At 39.9% G+C, this 19,886-nt stretch overlaps 1 protein-coding gene across 3 annotated transcripts in view; it reads right to left on the minus strand.

Annotated features, from left to right (window-relative positions):
• Positions 1-19,886, minus strand: part of ZNF407 (zinc finger protein 407) — a 385,214-nt gene that overhangs the window by 224,730 nt on the left and 140,598 nt on the right. For all 3 annotated transcript variants that reach the window (XM_015103570.4, XM_042239168.2, XM_042239169.2), the window contains exon 4: positions 12,446-12,520. In XM_015103570.4, the coding sequence (XP_014959056.3) occupies positions 12,446-12,520 (75 nt within the window). The remainder of the gene's footprint in view (positions 1-12,445; positions 12,521-19,886) is intronic.

Below are 19,886 nucleotides of genomic sequence, written 5' to 3' on the forward strand. Positions count from 1 at the left end.
CTCACTACACAGGCCTCAGGGCACAAAACTGGGCCAAATAAATTCTGCTCATCATTGGTCCATTTGTGGCCCCATTTTTTAAACTTACTCACTCAATAAGAGAATGAACATCTGTGAAGTTTCCACTGAACATCAGAACTAGAACATTACATTCCAGATTTTAATTCAGTCCTATCGTGTATCTCTAGCTCAGAGTGACTACACTCTGACATTTTTATCATTCTTTCTTTTATTTCCATCAGATCCAGACCTTGATCTGTTTGATTAACCTGCTTTGGTCTTTAGGTTCTCCAGAGGCGTGAGACAGCTATGATGAGCCGAGCACACTGAGGCCTGAAGACGGGCCCGCATTCCAGCTAAATTAAGAGCTCGGGCTCGGAGTGCCTGAGCACACCAGCGTCTCGTCACGTAGGGATCAACAATACTGTAAACGTGAAAGCTGCAAACGTCAATGGCTTAGTGTACAAGTAAAGGAGTGCTGTGTGTCGAGATTCTCTTTAGTGTGATAAGGGGCCTAAGGCTTCTCTGAGACACAGAGAAGGCGCCCCACCACTCATGGAGTCTTTGGACTCCTTGGCGGCTTCAGACAGAGCATCTGGTTTTTACTGGTTTTACACAGTAGTGTTCCATGTAAAATTTTTGGTTTCTGTTTAACAGAAAGAGAGAAACCAAAAATTCACTGAAACTTTAAATATGTCCATATATTGCTACTACTATGAGTACTAATAAATAATACGCATTGGGTTAATTCTTTTGTTAGAAAATTTCCTAATCTTCAAAATCTGATTATCATATCAACAATATTTTTTTAGAAAAAGGAAAGCATAAAATTTTAAAGACTACATATCCAGCCATAAGACTGCTACTTCCTAGTTGCCAAAAATATATGGCATATCCATTATTATTTAATTATAAATGTGAAATGAGAAAAAAATTCTCAGTATTACAGTGCACTGTGAGAATGAAAGGGGAAATTATTGTTTTAATTACCTTTAAAGAAAATTTGTGTATAATTTTTAAAAAACTTCATATATATTCCACTGAATCTACTATTTCCCATAACCCCTTTCTGCACCAGATTAGCATGAAAAAAGAGACAGAGATATGGTTTAAACCTCAGTAACTAAAAATTTCTTTAAAACGTTTTTATCTAGTAATAAGTACTTATTATGCTTAAAAAAATGCTGTGTTTATATATAGTATGATTTTTTTGGTACTCGTATAACTATAAATCCATGTCCATGTCACCATAACCCTGAGGAATGAGAACATGTGTCCTGGGCCTCCCAAATGAGAAGACAATAAATCCGCAGTGACTCAGGAAGAATGCATTTGAGGTTGACGCAATTAACAGGCAGGACCACAGATAGTTACATACACTATTCTGCAATACTTTTATTAAAATGTGACTATAAATCGTATGTTACACCAGTTAGGAAAAAGTCCATCTTAAAAAAGGAAAATTTCAATGAGAATTTTAATATCTTAAATCTATCAATATTCACTGAAGATCAATCACCTTCTGAAAGCCTGAGACAAGGAGGACAGTTGGAAACCATAACCCTCAAGAAATCATCTGTGTGGACCCAGGGTACAAACTTGGTGTTTTTAAAAGAATAAAGAGAAACAAAGCAGAATGTGCTGAACTGTACATCAGTCTTCTTAGGAGTAAGAAGAGATTACATAGAATGCAGATCCAGGGCAGGAATTCCACACTGAGACAAAACCTGGGCTTTGAAAATGCAGCTGGCCCAGGCCTAGAAGGCATGCCAACATGGCTTTCAGTGGACACGGAGTGGAAACAGTGAACAAAGTATGATGAGACGGGTTTCCTCGTACCCTGACCCAATTTCTATACCCACATACTACATGAGGGTATCACTCACTGTCCCTAAAAAAAGCAAGAACAGGATTACATTAAAACACAATGGAAATTATTACTTCCCTGAAAAGCAGATTTTGATAGTAACATCACATTTCAGAAACAGTTCTAAATAGAATTAGGTTTGCCTCATAGGAAACTGCCAGTATTTGACTGTTTTTAACCTGAGTGTTGATTTCATACGATTCAACCTTGTATCTTAGATCCTATCAGTGGGCATCATGATGGTTCTGAAGGGAATGAAGGGCCTGCTGAAACAGAAGGCAGTCGTTCTGCAGACGGCTGGCATCCCCAGAAGGCCGACCTGCCTCATAAGGGGCGTGGCTGCCTGCCTGTCCCCTCTGAGTGCCAGGGAGAGGGCAGCCCAGGGCTGGGGGGGGCGGCCCTTGGTCTGAAGCTCACAGTGGGATCCTCAAGCGGCCCGGGGCTGAGGGGACATGTCTTGGAGAATACCAGGTAAACAAACCCTCAATTTCTCCCATCAGTGCTCTGTGGCATGACAAAATGAAAACTTCTTGTTTTTCATCTGTTAAAATGGATCACCAAATTGCTTTGATCCAACTTTACCAAAATTACTTCAGAAAGCTTGTAAGTTTCCTGAAAATTCCTCAGAAAAATTTTAAACTTGGACCTTTATAAGCAACTACCAAGACATCATGAATATAAAGAAAGTCTCACAAGAAATCAGTACTGTATAATGAAACTGTACGAAAGTTGGTAATTAAGCATAATTGAAGGCTGCAGTGAACATATAGGCCTTTGTTCTCTTTAATTCTGGTGCTGACTGGGAATTAAAGATAAGAGCTTAGGGCATATTTTAGTCAGAGTCCAGATGTATAAGCCCCAGTGTTCTAAAAGCAATTTAAGTGAAATAAAAGAAGAGAATGGCCAAAAATATTCTAGATGCCTGCCAAGGGAAAACACCTACCTTCTGAACATTTAGCATATTTGATTGATCATCGTGGGGATCACTTACTGACTTCAAAGAGAGTTAAAAGAGCAGGCATTCTTATACCCAAGATCTGACTGAACTACTAAACTAAATGGTAGCCCCACAAAAATCCTTAAAAATTAGCTTGTCATATTAAGCAACAATGTACCAACATATGAAAAAACAATTAGAACATTCATACTAGAAAAGGTATAGTTCACCTTCTCCACAGAATTCAATTTTATCTTATTTGTATATAGGAATGAAAAAGGAGGCATTCCTCATTTAATAAAGATTATCATTACTAAATCATACATTTCTGGTGTAGTAACTCAATGAACTAGTACTAGATTACATAATTATACACAGTATCATTATAGTTTTTTGGGTTTCTGCTTTGGGAGATGGAGTTTATATATATATATATATATGCTGTTGTTTAATCACTTGCCCAACTCCCCCCATGGACTGTAGCCCACCAGACTCCTCTGTCCACGGGATTTCCCAGGCAAGGATACTGGAGTGGGTTGCCATTTCCTTCTCCAGGGGATCGCCCTGATCCAGAGATTGAACCCACACACACACACAGGTGGCTCTCTACCACTGCGTCACTGTGCATGTATATATTCTCTATTCAGCAAAGTTCCATAGGAATATGATGAAAAAATAAACACAATTTAGAGATGGAATGAACAAGGAAGAAACTCACAGAAGGCCAGCACCTCATACTGAAGCTTGAAATGAAACAGTGACTTAGATTGACAATCCGGATGAAAGAAACACGGTAGTGTGGTGAGGGCAGGAAGAACAAAAGCACAGAGGAAGGGGGAACTCGGGTGCAGAGCTGGGACAGACCGTGTCTAACACAATGCACCCCCCTCGGAAACACCACGGGTTTCGTCCTTGACCACCGCAATAAAGCAAGAAAGGGAGTCACAGGAATTTTTCAGTTTCCCAGTGCATATACAAGTTATGCTTACACTACATTATACTGTGTTAAGTATGTAATAACATTATGTCTAGAAAATATCTGACTGCTAAAAACTGATTGCTAAAAACTAGCCATCAGTCCAAGCCTTCATGTCATAGTAACAGCATCAAAGATCACGGATCCAAGGTCAACATAAAATAAAGCAATAATAAAAGTTTAAAACCTTGTGAGAATGACCAGATGTTGACAAAGAAACCAGAAGTAAGCAAATGTTACTGGAAAAAATGGAGCTGATAGACTTGCTCGCCACAGGGTTGCCACAATCCTTTAATTTGTAAGAAATGCAATATTTGCAAAGCACTGGGAAACAAGGTCTGCCTGTAAAACCAATGACTACAGGGCTTATTTGCAGGCAAGCTCTGAAGTATGAATGAGGAGAGGCGACTGGCACTGAGGGGAGTTGCTGGAGCAGGGGAAGAGGGCAAGGGTCCAGGAAGCATCTCTGCGATGTGACCCGAGAATCCTCCCTGAGGTCTGAGCTCCACGCCAAAGGCTTGCTGGCTTCCCCTGGTGTGGAGTGAGACAAGACGCCGGCGCAGCGTTCCTGGTTCTCTCCCGCTGGATTCCAACTCACTACCCCTTCCATCGTCACCCTGAAGGAATACTCCCACCTGTGCTCCCCTCCTAAGCAGCACTAAGCGGGCATCTTACCTGTTCATTTTCTGCCCACCCTCTTCCTCCAGCCCCAGGTCGCACTAGAGCAGGGGCAGCCAAGCTCACATACACCTCACTAGGGGCCTCCCTTAAAAGGCGCCCCTGCAGAAAGGCCTGTCCTAAAGCAACAGCTGGCCCAGACACTCTCAGGAAAAGCACTTCTGCTGTGTTTTCACCAGCACCTCCCACCTGATAAAACTCCCCCTTCCCTTTACAGGTGCAACATCCCTGCATCCTTAGCCTCAGTCCGTCAAGCCAAATTGATGGGGCATGAGACCAGAGGGTGTATGATCTGCAAACACGACAGGCCAGCTCAACCTTGGAACACAACAGCATAGATGTAGTCAATGTTGACTGGGAGAATCCATTAATAAATAAACCAGATGTCTTCATGAGCATCCCCCAGAACACCTCTGAGACAGGATTAACTGTTCCCTCTTCTAAACCTTTCTTTTGTATCATTGTGTAGCCTTTCTTTCAACATACTATGGATAACTGCATAACCTCCAATATCTTCTGAAGAATAAGACTCATATAATACTCATGTCTATTTCAATGCTCAAGAATAAAACACACAGAGAGAAATCAAATGTTAGCTTAAAATTAAAGAATGAATCTTAGAAAGAGTAGAAAATAGTCCTATATCTCTGCAGCACGCGTATACTCTAACACCTAGGCTTTCTCCCCTACTAACGGGAGAATTTCTCCCGGAGTAGTAGACATGGTATTTTACCAGCACAGCTGTGACATACTTTGAGCAGCAGTTACTTCTGACAGAGCAGAGAGCAAGGACCCTGGTATAAAAGTGAAGCAACCCTCCCTTCTCTGGCAAGGGAGGACATGCCATGTCTGCTCAGCACACTCTAGGAGCGAGCATTCCTCACAATAAAAGACAATATTAAAGAGTAAAAAGCACCATGTAAAGTGCACTATATTCGCAAGGACAGTTTTTAAAGCCTCATCACAGGGCTATGCACCGCTGGACACAATGCCCCCAGAGCACAGCGCTAGAGACCGCATCCTCCCAGACAAATACTGACCCCACCTCACAAATATCCCTGTTGCAAAACTTCCCTTGAATTATGTGAGCTTTGATTTATATGAAGTTGTTAAAATCTACCACTCACATAAAATGGGAATTTCCCATAAGGGAAAAAAAGATGAAACTAGAAATAACAGTAGTAAATAAAATGCATTCCATGAAGTCCATCCTACTTTCTGGAGGTGAGTTACAACTTTGGCACTGAGCTTTCTAGAAGTAAACATAAGGAGGAAAACTCAATTATACACATGAGTTGATAGTACTTAAGGCCAAAATGACAAGTTGTTTCAGAAAGGCACACCTTTTCCTAAAAGAGAGACTGGAAAGAAACTGCCCCCAACCATCTCACTAGGAAGATACGATCTATGTCCAGGAACAGCATGTTGAGCAACATCTTTACAATAAAGACATGACTTCTCAAAGCATTCTGAGATTTGTCATGATCGTAAAAACTAACTACAAGATCAGTCAAAATGCTGCTGGAGGCGGCAAGCAGACACAATGGGATGAAGGTAAGCGGCTGTCCTGATGGAAGGACACCACTCAAAGTCCAGTCAGGAGAAATGAGTGGAAGGAATATTTACTCAGAACAGCAAACTAATCTATCAGACAAACACATAGTATCAAGATACTCCACAGGGCTTTGGGCTGAGCAGCTGAAGCAGGAGTAGGGCTCACATTGCTTCATGGAAACTGAGGAGCCCAAGGGAGTTACCAGCTAGGAAGGGGGTTTTCTGTCCCCTCACAGATGAGCCAGGAGAACCATCTGCGACTTGGCCCAAACACCTCTCCCTATAAAGTAAGTTGGAAACTTCCACACACACATGACAAGCTGAAACCCCAACATTCTCACCGGTGAAGCTTACTTTTGCTAATGTTCACCTCGAAAATGTATGAAGTAGGAACTAGAATATATCCATTTCAGTAAGAAAACATTTGTCATAAGGCAACCACAGAATATCTAAACTGCCCATTTAATTTAGAAATACTACCCAAGTACTAACGAGATAACTTTGGTGGAAAATATATACTCATCTCCTAATGAACGTTTATAAATGGTCAGATTAAGTCAGTAAAACACAGAAGAAAGTTTTCTAAAAATAACAACCCTGAGTAAGTGATGTGACTTCTATCTATCTTCCCACATGGGTGTAATTATTTAGCAGGGTTGTCTGTCTATTCCACCCAACTTCCTTAAATAAAATGGTATTAAATGATCACAGGATATTATTTATACACTAGACGCTGTCTACAGATGACAAGGAGGAGAAATGGGACAAGGCAGAAGAAAGGGTGTCCTCGGCTCATGCAGAAGCAATAGTAAGTCACTCAAATAGAACAACCTCCCACTCGTTAAAACAAGCAATCCAAGACAGAATGAACTGAAATGTTTTTCCTCCATTTTGGCTCAACAGAATTATTTCTTGTATAAATATTTTTTAAAACAGAGAGGAGCCCATAGACACTTAATTTTTCCAAAATTGGGCCTCATTTTAAAAAAAAAAATCACTAACCACTGATTAAAAGAAGAACTGAGAGGGGAGACCAATCAACAACAGTGACTGGAGAGCGGGCCTGAGCGACAGACGCATGACCCACACGCGCTACAAAGAACACGGCTCAGAGATGAGAGGAAGCACACTCAACACGGGACGAGACACCTCAGCGCGCTTCCCTGAGAATAAACTGCCTGTTTCAGTGCTAAGACAGAAAACAGAAGGTACCGTACAGAAATTCACATGGAATAAACAGTAAGGAAAACAGCTGATCCTTTAAGAAAAGAAAACACAAGCAATACCAATTTCGCCAAAAGGCAGTTACTTACTTAAAATGGATAATAACGGGACAACAACAGGAGTTCATCTCACATTATGAACAGAATCTTTCCTAGTACGAAAAATTTGAGTCTACCTAATCAAGATTGCCGGGAGAAATATCAATAACCTCAGATATGCAGATGACACCACCCTTATGGCAGAGAGTGAAGAGGAACTAAAAAGCCTCTTGATGAAAGTGAAAGTGGAGAGTGGAAAAGTTGGCTTAAAGCTCAACATTCAGAAAACGAAGATCATGGCATCTGGTCACATCACTTCATGGGAAATAGATGGGGAAACAGTGGAAACAGTGTCAGACTTTATTTTGGGGGGTTCCAAAATCACTGCAAATGGTGACTGCAGCCATGAAATTAAAAGACGCTTACTCCTTGGAAGAAAAGTTATGACCAACCTAAATAGCATATTCAAAAGCAGAGACATTACTTTGCCGACTAAGGTCCATCTAGTCAAGGCTATGGTTTTTCCAGTCGTCATGTATGGATGTGAGAGTTGGACTGTGAAGAAGGCTGAGCACTGAAGAATTGATGCTTTTGAACTGTGGTGTTGGAGAAGACTCTTGAGAGTCCCTTGGACTGCAAGGAGATCCAATCAGTCCATTCTGAAGGAGATCAGCCCGGGGATTTCTTTGGAAGGACTAATGCTAAAGCTGAAACTCCAGTACTTTGGCCACCTCATGCAAAGAGTTGACTCATTGGAAAAGACTCTGATGCTGGGAGGGATTGGGGGTAGGAGGAGAAGGGGACGACAGAGGATGAGATGGCTGGATGGCATCACGGACTCTATGGACATGAGTCTGAGTGAACTCCGGGAGTTGGTGATGGACAGGGAGGCCTTGCGTGCTGCGACTCATGGGGTCGCAAAGAGTCGGACATGACGGAGCGACTGAACTGAAATACGTCCAATACAGAGTTTCTAGAAAAGGTAGTGTTCTCTCCTTTAAAAGTAACCTAGTCAACCCACAGTATCTATCACTGGCAAAGTTTCAATAAAAACTGCATGTACACGTACATACACTTTTTCCAGGAATGTCTGGGTTTTGGATGATATTTTCACACTTCAAGAAAAAGGGTGAGCCCCTCTAAACTGAACAATGATGATGCTTCCATACAATTTTAACATATAAATACGAAAGTTCTCCATAAAGGAGACAAGACAGACTCCACAGGACCCTGTAGCAATGGCTCATGGCAAATTAGAGCCAATATCAGGGCTGCCGTATGTCTATCCCACGCTCAGACTACATAGTATCTGGTCCATATAAGAGTTTGGGGAAAGATTCTATCAGTAAGCTCAAAGATACTGTTGAAAGAAAGATGCCTAACCACAAGTTCCAAACGTCTGATGGAGAGAAGTCGGGAAAAATTTTATGGCTCGGCCATCTAAAGGAGGGAAACCCATTCACCTGAACAAAAACACTGGCGAGCTCTGGGCCCGCCCTAGGGGACTGAACATACCCAACAGCTGGGCTGAAAATTAGGCACAGTCTGAGACTTAGAATATGCATAGACTCCTCCAAAAATTGCTTCATTGAAAAAATATTAAAGTTTCAATCTAGATATTCATTAGTAACTTGAAAAAACAAGAACATTATTTAGCTCCTAGAGTCTCTGATGTCCACGTCCAGTTTAAAATCCTCTACTAGAAAAGCTGGTTTCGGGAGCACATGAGCCTTTCTGAGACACCGCCAGTGCAGACCTTTTCTGATATTGTCCCAGACACCACAAAAGCCACTTATCAGCTCAGAAATTCTGAGTGAATTGTTTCCTCTCCTCGTATCTCCACAGTCATTCAAAGCCCAGCTGATTTCCAAGTGCTGAACTACAAATGCTATCTCTTTCTATTGTAATATGCACCTGGCTTTCACATAAGACATACTTATTATGGCTGTTTCAATTGTGATAATTGTGGATAAGCTCGTTTTCTAGATTACTATTAGTGAATTCAAAGAGTCATAAAGCTACTCTGGCTTACTATATTATAAAGAGAATTACTTATTTAAAATAGGGAATACTTTAGAATGAACTTGCAAATTAATCAGCTTATTATTTTGGAATGTGAACTGAATGTAGCTGTATTTAGCTGTTCATATTTAAGTGTACAAGACTTCTAAAATACAGTAATATACTACCTTAAAATAAGTTCATGCAAATTTAAGAATATAAAAGTTGCTCTTATACAAGCAATCACCTCAGGTGTTTCCCGGAGTCAAAAAATATATATTTGAAATTATTTATTTTTCTGTGGCTAATGACAGTCATGCTGACAAAATTTATTAGTTCATCAAACTATAGTGCAAGAATATGAATTTATTTGTAATAAATTATCATTTTTGCATATATCAGTCAAAACACAAAGCCTAAATACTTGCAAACAAAATGCATTATTAATTTAATTGTCACAGCCTATTTAGCTAACTTCTATTACTATTTGCCATAATATGCAACACATAGGAGGGGAGAATCAAATTCAAAACATAAAAAGAATAAACTGATTACATTGTCCTAGAGAAATTAAAATATAGCAAGCTTGCAAAACTATAGCAAGGCATTAATGTTTCAAATAGGTAAGAAAAAATGTTTAACTTAATTGAGAGAACAGTTCTGCCCAAAGAGATGGTTGAACATGCTGATAAAGAGTTTCTTTGTTTCCTAAGACTATTAAAGGCATCGATTCCCTCTCCACGGAGGTGTGCAAGGCGCACTGGAAGGAAGGAGCATTTGCCATCCATCAGGCTAGATTCTGCTCCTTACATCTTAAAGTCTTCTTCAGCTATGGACATCTGTTGGGAAATTGTGCTGTGGCTGAGGCCCTGGCATTCCAACTCAGCCTCTCTATGCAAGAAGAGGGGCTCCCCTATCGATAAGCAGATACTATAAATAAGAGGCCCGCTCAAACACAGGAATTTTAGCAGGAAAAACAATTCAATCTAACGCTGAGCTGAGAGGAACTTTGTAGTCAGACTACTTAGGAGGGAATGATATAGAAGATGAGGAATGCCTTCCCATTTGAGACTCATCTCCTGATTTTAGGACAAAAATCATGTAAATGTTAGAGAAAAAGCTTATCATACCTCAAAGGGTAGAAAGACATAGATTCCTTCTCTTGCCTCTATTTAGCCTTTCTTTGTGAATCAGGGACTGAAATGAAGGGAAGTAACAGAGAGCTGTCCTGGAATGCACAGGAAAAGGCAAATGGAAAAACCGAAGAGCACAGCTAGAATTTTCAAACACCCAGGATCACATTCAGAAGACACCTACTATTCTTAAGGTGCCTGCAGGGTAAATATATGTACAAGGTGATGAGCTTTTCATTAATATGAAACAATATGGACAAATATATTCAAACTTTCTAAATTCCTAAATAAAAACCAAAATGATACATTTGAATTCAAAATATATACTGGTTATACAGCAGGGAAATATTTTATTTTTATCATGCAATCTAGATCGAATGTTTTCTTTCAAATTTGTTTTGTGAATAAAACACCCTAAGTACCTGTATGTAAAGATTTTCAGTGTGAAACATAATAATCACCATGAGGAAGAACACTAGAATTGGAATCAGAAAAATAACAACTCCAACACTTAACTATTTATGAGATATTGTATATTCCTCAATCTGCCTTTAATTCTATAATATTAGAAAAATAATGCACCACTAATATAGTAATATAGGCTTCCGAGGTGGCTCAGTTGGTAAAGAATCTGCCTGCAATGCAGGGAACCCCTGGGTCAGGAAGTTCTCCTGGAAAAGGAAAGGGCAACCCACTCCAGTATTCTTGCCTGGAAAATTCCATGGACAGAGGAGCCTGGCAGGACACAGTCCACGGGGTCACAAAGAGCTGGACATGAGTGAGAACTAAACCACCACAACATGGTAATACGATTAACGAGATAATGCAAGCGAAAGCAACAAGAACACAGTAACTACAGATGTTTTGTTTCTTAAGTGCTTATAAAACATAACTTTGACAAGTCCAAAATTACAATTTAAATAATAGAAAAATTTTCAAATTTCAAGAATAATGCATCCAGGATCTCTCCAACACGTAAATTTTGTCTCAAATTAAATATAATGTGACAAAGAAAAGTATGAGAAACCAAAAGGAAGAAAGTAGGCATGCGTAACATTCCAGTATTCTGACATAGTAGACATGTCCAAATCAAAATGCTTAAGAAAACAATATGCTACCAATAGAAAAGTCCAGTTAAATTTCTTGTGAATATAGAAAATGTTGATGAGTATTTCAATTTTTCTTCATTTATTAAATGTTTACAAATATGGCAGAAGAAGCCGTAGGCTACAGTATGACAGAACAAACTGCACCATGACTGGCATTTTACAAGCGTATTGAAAACAAAAGTCTAAAGGAGCATCTGCAGGATTTCACATGCTGCCTTTGAGGATCTGGGCCGAGTCGGAAGCCCACTAGGGCCTTACAGGTGAGGCTGCTCACACTAGTGTTGCAGGAACGGCAAGTTTCAGCAGCAGCCAGGCTTGCCTGGGGGCTGACACCGCGATGTTTCAGCTCACCTAATATAATCCAGCCTATGAGATGCAGCTAATTATGACACAGCAGCAAGAAGAAAGGAAGCCTGGCAGCTGATGACATTGTAATTGTAGTGTTATTTTTCATGACATGGCAACCGCAGCATTATTTGGGGGATGACACAAGATGTATTTCTTTTTCAAATCAGCAATGTTTAATTCTACAGTGAGAATTCAAAAATGTCATTTTAAAACCTCAAAAAAAATACACAAAGTTCAATAGTTTGGTTTTACATATTTATTTTAGTTCATTCTAATGCATTCACAGAGGTTGACTCCCTTTTTAACTCTTCTGTTTCAAGGTCATTCCACAAATGGATAAAAAAAAATCAAATCCTTCAAATCTTTTCCAATATGTTTAGATCAAATTTTCTAAAATTAAAATGCTACATGAAATTTTTATGGGAGAATGGCGTAATATATGATATTCAACATGAGAGTACCACTTAGGTAAAACATGACGAACTGACTGGATAAAACTCGAGGAGTCACCTCACTAAACAAAATCTAAAATGAAGATATACTTATCGTAATCCAATTATTTTAAATGGATGAAAATTACCTTTCTTTTGGTGTGCCAACTCCATGTTTGCCTAACAGATGAGTATTTAAGTGTTTCTTCATAACAAATGCAACCCTGAAACAAAAAAGAAAACGACAGAAAGTTATTATAGAACTAAAACATAAGTCTCTACTAGAAACGTGCAAAATTTTTTTTAAATGACATGGATAAATATATTTATAAATATATACAGCTGTAACAGAAAAATGCACATTACATGGCACTGCACTCAGCAGAAAGTTGCAGACAGACGGATGCACTGCAACACCAGAAAACCAAAAGAAGTAACTGCACTTCACTCACTGGGCCATTTTCTCACTTGTGTATATGAACAAGGACCAAACCAATGATTTTAGCTCTTCAGTCACCGTCTTCAGTGTCAGTAAGAAAGATAAACCAACACCTCAGTATCACACGCCCCGCCCCTGAGTCGATCCCACACTTCAATCATGAAATGAGTTTGAGAAAATGTCGCTTTATTAAATATTTAAGGGACTATAAAAGAGAAAATGAATAGCCTTCAAGAAGCTTCCTTAAGAAGATGGTAATGATTTGAAGAGAGGTTCTTTAAAATGATATAGATGTTTACCATGTCTGCAGCACATGCAAAAAAAATGTATTTAAGTGCCCAGAAGATATCAATAACTAAAACAAACAAAGAGTATTGCCCGACATGCTATCTTATTTTACACACAAATCAGATCACTTAATTCAATTTTGTTGACATAAATATGAAATGGACAGGAATCAGCAGCCACTGCATACAGCACCATTCTTCTACTGAATGTAGTACAACACAATTTAATTATGTCCTGTGATTGTTTAAAACAACTTAGATATCATTCCAAAGCATCAGACTAAAAGAGCTCTCTTGATAAGCGAAAAAATAAAAATTTACCGTTGTAACTTTCAATGTAAAAGGGCTTGCAAACATTTTTGTTAATTATGTATTACAGCTGTCCTTCATAAAGTTAATTACTAATAGCTGAAAGGCAACAAAATCTATTTGCATATGTGCATGAGAGCCATGACATATGCAAAAATGTGATTTTAATTAGCATTCTAAGATATGAAGGGCTACAAATCAGATTGGCATGTTATAAGATTCTTCACATTGAACGCTGAATTCATCCGGACATGTCTGCACAGACGGGCAGCACAAGACCGTATCAAGTGCTGCAGCCTTATGGGAGAGACGGGCATCAGAAGCCAAGACTGAAGCAGGTTTTAAAAATGGAAATGCTCCTTTTCATGTCTGGCCTCTTCTGGTTATTTTCATAAAACAGAGGGAACCTCAGTTTTGAGGCTGAAGTAATATTTGTATTTTTTTAATGACTGTGAGTTTATTATTCAAGTAACACATTTGTATACACTGAAAATAATATTCATTCTTTTCTATATATTAATAACTATGAACAACACATGCCTTACAACTATAAATAACCTATCACACCATCAATCCATAAAATGGAAAAATCATCATTACATGTAAAGAATTAAATGCTTAGTAAAATAACAGCAACAAGATATTCTATATTTGTTTCACTTGATTTGAACAAAATAAATAATATTTTTCATTTCCTTTAAAAAGAATACCATAATAACAACAGTCCATTTAAGTCATGACTTTCCTTCTGTCCTCTATTTTCCTATAATTAAAAAAACATAAAGCTAATAGCAAAGGGCAAAGGTTAAGAACCCAGAGTTGCAATGCACAGCTTATTTATATGGCCAAGTATAATTTAAGAAATTTGAGCTTATAAACCACAGTGCAGTTTTAAAAAGAAAAAAATTTTATTAATTAAAATGCTCCAGGTTTAAGAAGTAAACAAAAATATTACACTGCACAGGGGAATAAGCTAAACTACACAGAGAACGAAAGCTTCTTATAAAATTCTGACATTATCTGCTGAATGTCTATAATAGTAAACATTCTAATAATATTTTATTACTATGGGGTAGAATTTAAAATACAAAAACACAGCTCAACTGTAGTCAAATGCAAAATATTCACTCATCCACAACCTGACATTAAGCAAATCCTTTTAATTTGGTCCAAAGTACTATTAGTGTAAAAGTCTCAATGTCTTCCTCAGTAAAACAGTTTAAGTCAAACAGGACCAACTGAACTTACCTACCTCCATGGATAATAATATTGCCAGTAATTTGAGAGCACTGACTGGTGCCTATGCTTCGCTGCCACCATAAGAGTATTAATACTGTAACATAATAATTAATTATCTGGGAAATTTTATAATCTAGGTACCACCAGAAATGGTATGGGGTGAGACGGTTGAGATGGTTGGATGGCATCACCAACTCAATGGACATGAACTTGGGCAAATTCCGGGAGATAGTGAGGGACAGGGAGGCCTGGCATGCTGCAGTCCATGGGGTTGCAGAGTCTAACACAATTTAGCAACTGAACAAAACCACCACCACCAGAAATAAAACAAAAATAATCCTGAATCAGATAAACCATACCACTGAACGCCTTGCTCCCAATGAACCCACGTGACTTTACACTTTTCATTCTGTCTCCACTCATTCTCCTTCCTAGGTACCAGCAACTGGCAGGTTCTCCACGTAGGAGGCAAAATCAGACAGTTAAAGCCGTATCTTCATAGAGCTTTCCTTCTAAACTCTGTGGCTTCTCATCAGAATGAAGCAGCACTCGGCCCACCTGGCTCCCGCATCGATCCCGCTCCTCACACGTGCACACAGTCATGTGTGCACGGATCGGCTAAACCGGATCGGCTCCAGGCAGGCACAGTCTAGGCAACCAGAGTGAGTAGGTGATCAAACAAAGACAAGTCCCTACGTTGGAAACTGTAAAACCCAGTGAGGGAAACAGGACAAAAACACCACCTACGACACAGAGCATCTGAAGAGTGAAAGGGGTGGGTTAAAAACAAAAGAGAGAAGGAAGAGCTGGAACCTCAGCAGGGGACCAGCACTTTACCTTTGGGAGACTTGGGAGTATGAGTGAACATCGAGGAGCTGGGTGTTCCCCCGAGCAGGGGCAGAGGTCACAGAGGACACAGTGGCCAGAGAGACCTGGGGCACGAGCCTGAGGGATGGAGGGCAGAGGGGACGGGTGAGGGCACCGAGCCAGCAGCTGGGGCTGGCACTCAGGTGAGAAAGTGTCTGAACGGAAGCCCACGCAGGACACACGTTTCAATAGAGGCCTCCAGCTGTTCTGCTTGGAACAGACTGGGGATAGGGTGAGGGTGGGGGGCAGAAAGAGAGGGATGAACTAACTGGCTCCTGCAGTAAAACCCAGGCAAAGGTGACAGTGGTCTGCACCGAGGACCAGCACGAAAGAAGAGATCTGGTCAAATCCCAGACACACATTCACAACCAGAGTCAAACAAATTTCCATGGGGACTGGACGTGCAGTCTACAAGAAAGGACTCAAAGACAACATCAGAGATTTGGGCCTGGGGAATCTGAGCTGGTTGGAAGGAGAAAATCAGTTTGGGACTTGTTCTACGAGAAAGTCCACGGACATCCAGACAGATCTCCAACAGGAAACTGACTCTACCGGTCTTGAGTTCAAGGGCAAGAGTCATGCTAGAAATATACACTCTGTGGCTCTCCATCTGGGCAGTGCCTTGACAATCTATAGGAACACTTTGAAATAATAAAAAGTACTGTTGTTTAAAGTATGATTGATTTCCAGGTGTCTATCATGGCCTGGGATAGCATCATTTGAAATTGTTTTTGGTGTCAAAAGAAAAGTTCAATAGTAGCATTCTCATCCTAGCTACAGATTTCTACTTTCTAGTACAAAAATTTCCTGTTTGAACTTCAAATTTTAAAATCATTTTTTTTACACGGTATGGATGGTGGATTCATGTCAATGTATGGTAAAACCAATGCAGTATTGTAAAGTAAAATAAAGTAAAAAAAAAATTTTTAAAAAAAACCTCTTCGTTCAGTCACTCAGATTTTCTCATTGCAGATTCTCTTCACTTGTGAGTCAAGAAAGATCTGACTTATCTATTAAAGCAAATACAATACAAAACCATGACTGGAGAGAACAGGACACACACACACACACACACACACACACAAACAGGAGCATCCCAGAGCCAGGTCTCAGAAACAGAGAAAGAAAACATCAGAATTAAGCAAGGAGAAACAAGACATGTATTTTAAAATAAGGATGAAGGTAAACTAAGAATTCTCATCACCCCACTTGGAATTTGAAAGATTTCCCCTCTGCCTTAAAATCAGCAATACTGGTCAACCAAAGGAATCTAGTTTCCTTTGAATACAAAATCAATACAAGCCAATCAACTTAATTTTCATCACTTTATACATATTTATAAGCAGCAGCCAATTCATATAATAAACTCCCTATGGCTGAAAAAGCAAGTATAAACAAAACCTTAAGTGATGAATCTCTGAAGAATGATCATGATCATTTCCCCACGATCATGTAAGTTTAAGATGCACAAAAATATATTATCAATAATGTGATCTGACTTTTGGAGCAAATGTCACTTGTATGGAAGACAGTATGGAGATTCCTTAAATCTAGGAATAAAACCACCATATGACCCAGCAATCCCACTCCTATGCATGTACCCTGAGGAAAGCAAAATGAAAAAGATACATGTGTCTCACTTGAGAGCCCCTTGGACTGCAAGGAGATCCCGCCAGTCCATCCTAAAGGAAATCAGTCCTGAATATTCACTGGAAGGACTGATGTTGAAGATGAAACTCCAACACTTTGGCCACCTGATGCAAAGAACCTATTCATTTGAAAAGACCCTGATGCTGGGAAAGATTGAAGGCTGGAAGAAAAGGGGACGACAGAGGAGGAGATGGTTGGATGGCATCACCGACTCAATGGACATGAGTCTGAGTAAAACTCCGGGAGTTAGTGAGGGACAGGGAGGCCTGGCATGCTGCAGTCCATAGGGTCGCACTGAACTGAACTGATCCCACTGGTCACTACAGCACTATTTACAATAGCTAGAACATGGAAGCAACCTAGATATCCATCGACAGATGAATGGATAAAGAAGCTGTAGAACATATACACAATGGGATATTACTCAGCCATAAAAAGGAACACATCTGAGTCAATTCTAATGAGGTGGATGAACCTATAACCTGTTACACAGAGTGAAATAAGTCAGAAAGAGATAGATAAATATCATATACTAATGCATATATACAGAATCTAGAAAGATTGTACCAAAGAATTTATTTGCAGGGCAGCAATGGAGAAACAGACATAGAGAACAGACTTATGGACATGGGGAGAGGGGAGCAGAGGGTGAGATGTATGAGAGAGCAGCATGGAAACTTACATTACCATGTGTAAAACAGAGAGCCAACAGGAATTTGCTGTATGGCTCAGGAAACTCAAACAGGGGCTCTGTATCAACCTAGAGGGTGGGAGTGGGAGGGAGATGGGAGGGAGGTTCAAGAGGGAGGGGATATATGTACATCTATGGCTGATTCATGTTGAGGTTTGACAGAAAACAGCAAAATTCTATAAAGCAATTATCCTTCAATTAAAAAATAATTTTTTAAATACAAAATGTGTAGAAATTTTTGCCATTTTGCTTGATGTGTTTTTTTATGATTAATGAGGTATTACCATTCTGAAAATGAACTTAAATGAATAATTATTTTTATACTATAGTTTTACATGTTAATTTCCATTTTAAATGGTATAGGTATAAATGACAGATGAATTAGAGATTTTTAATACTGCAATAAGCGTGCATTTCTCCCAGTGACTTCACAGCACTAAAGCAATGGCTTCTGAAAGATGTCTACATCCTAATCTTGTGAAATCTCTTAGGTTACAAGGCACACAAATGGAATTAAGGTTGCTAAACAGCTGGCTTTAAAATAGGAAAATGATCCAGCATTCTCTGGGTGGACTCAATGTAATCTGTGTCCTTAGACAGAAGAAGTACACAGAAGAAAGAAGCTAAGAGAGAGACGACCATGGGGCCAGGAACACAGAGATGCTAAGCTGCTGACTGGGAAGATGAAGGACTTGACTGGAGCCGAGGAACGCAGGGGTCTCTAGAAGCTGACACTGAGAACCTGCTTCCTAACAACCAGCTCCCAAGGCGCTCATTACCCAGGCTCGCCCTTCTCAGTGATCATAAGGTACACCGGAGAAGAGCAGTGTTCTCATTCTGCCGTTCCTTCCACGCTTATTAGCTGGCCTCCTTCCATAAAGAACTTCAGGATTTTGCTCTCGTCTCTGTCTTGCCTGTTCTCTCTGGTTCTCTCTGAAGAGTACTTTAAACAGAATGTTGGATTTTCACTTTTATGCCGTGCTTTATAATCAGCTATCATTAATATTCTCTGTAGCTGTCAGACTACCCCAAAATTGGTCCATGGAAGCCAATGGAGGCTGGCTTCTATGTCCTTCTGACACCACTCATGTTAGCATTCAGGCTCTTCCTTATTTTTTCTAGCAGATGTTCCAGGCTCACCACGTCCTTTCCCTGCTAGATCAGCCTTGGCTTATTACTGCAAGCAGTGGTGTTGAGAAAGCAAGACATAAATGCTAGCTATGAGGATGGTTTTGGTGTATCACTGAGTCCAAGTCCTCATAATAAGCATGAAGACTAGACGGTGGGCAGAAAAGGAAACCGAGGATCTCAAACGTAAGGCCACACTTGGTACATGAGCATTCATTGTAACAGTCAGTCATAGCTTTTCCTTACTCTAAAATACCTTCTAATGTATTTTCAAATGGTGTATAGATAAACTTTTGTAAATGAACTGCATTTCATCTATAGAAGCAAAACTTTCTATTGCTATTTCAAACTCTACTAACGTGCTTCTGGAGCTCTTTCTTCTCAACCACTTTCCAGCACTTCCTGCTTCTCAGTACTGTCAACGCTGTTCTTCGTCTGGTCCTCTTCGGGTGACACTGCTACTCACACATCATCTAATTTCAAAAGTATAAATCAATTCCTGGGCTTCAATGCATAACCTCTAAGTGAATGAATCGCAAATATGCATCAGCACTGAGGACCTTTCCCAGGGGCATTCTTTCTTGTCTGAATTGCCGATAAATCTTTAAAACATGTCCAACACTCAGTCATGATCTTCCCTCACTAAAAAGCTGCTCCAGACTTCCCTAATTCTACAACTGTGCCAGCTTCCCAATTTAATAATCACATGCTCATGTGTGTAAGTCATCAATTGCTTCTTCACAACTGCTCCCTCTCAAGACTATGCTTCCCTCTCTCGACCAGACGGCCTAGAGGAGCCATCCCACGTGGAAGGTCAGGAAGGGCGTTGGTAAGGATATAACCCTCCTCCAAGGTAAGGAGCTGCTGTGCTTTGCTGGAACAGCCATGAAGAGATAACCCACGCCCAAGGTAAGAGAAACCCAAGTAACATGGTAGGTGTTGCAAGAGGGCATCAGAGGGCAAACACACTGAAACCATAC

This window comes from Ovis aries, chromosome 23, assembly GCF_016772045.2.
Source record: "Ovis aries strain OAR_USU_Benz2616 breed Rambouillet chromosome 23, ARS-UI_Ramb_v3.0, whole genome shotgun sequence".
NCBI classification, from domain to species: Eukaryota; Metazoa; Chordata; class Mammalia; order Artiodactyla; family Bovidae; genus Ovis; species Ovis aries.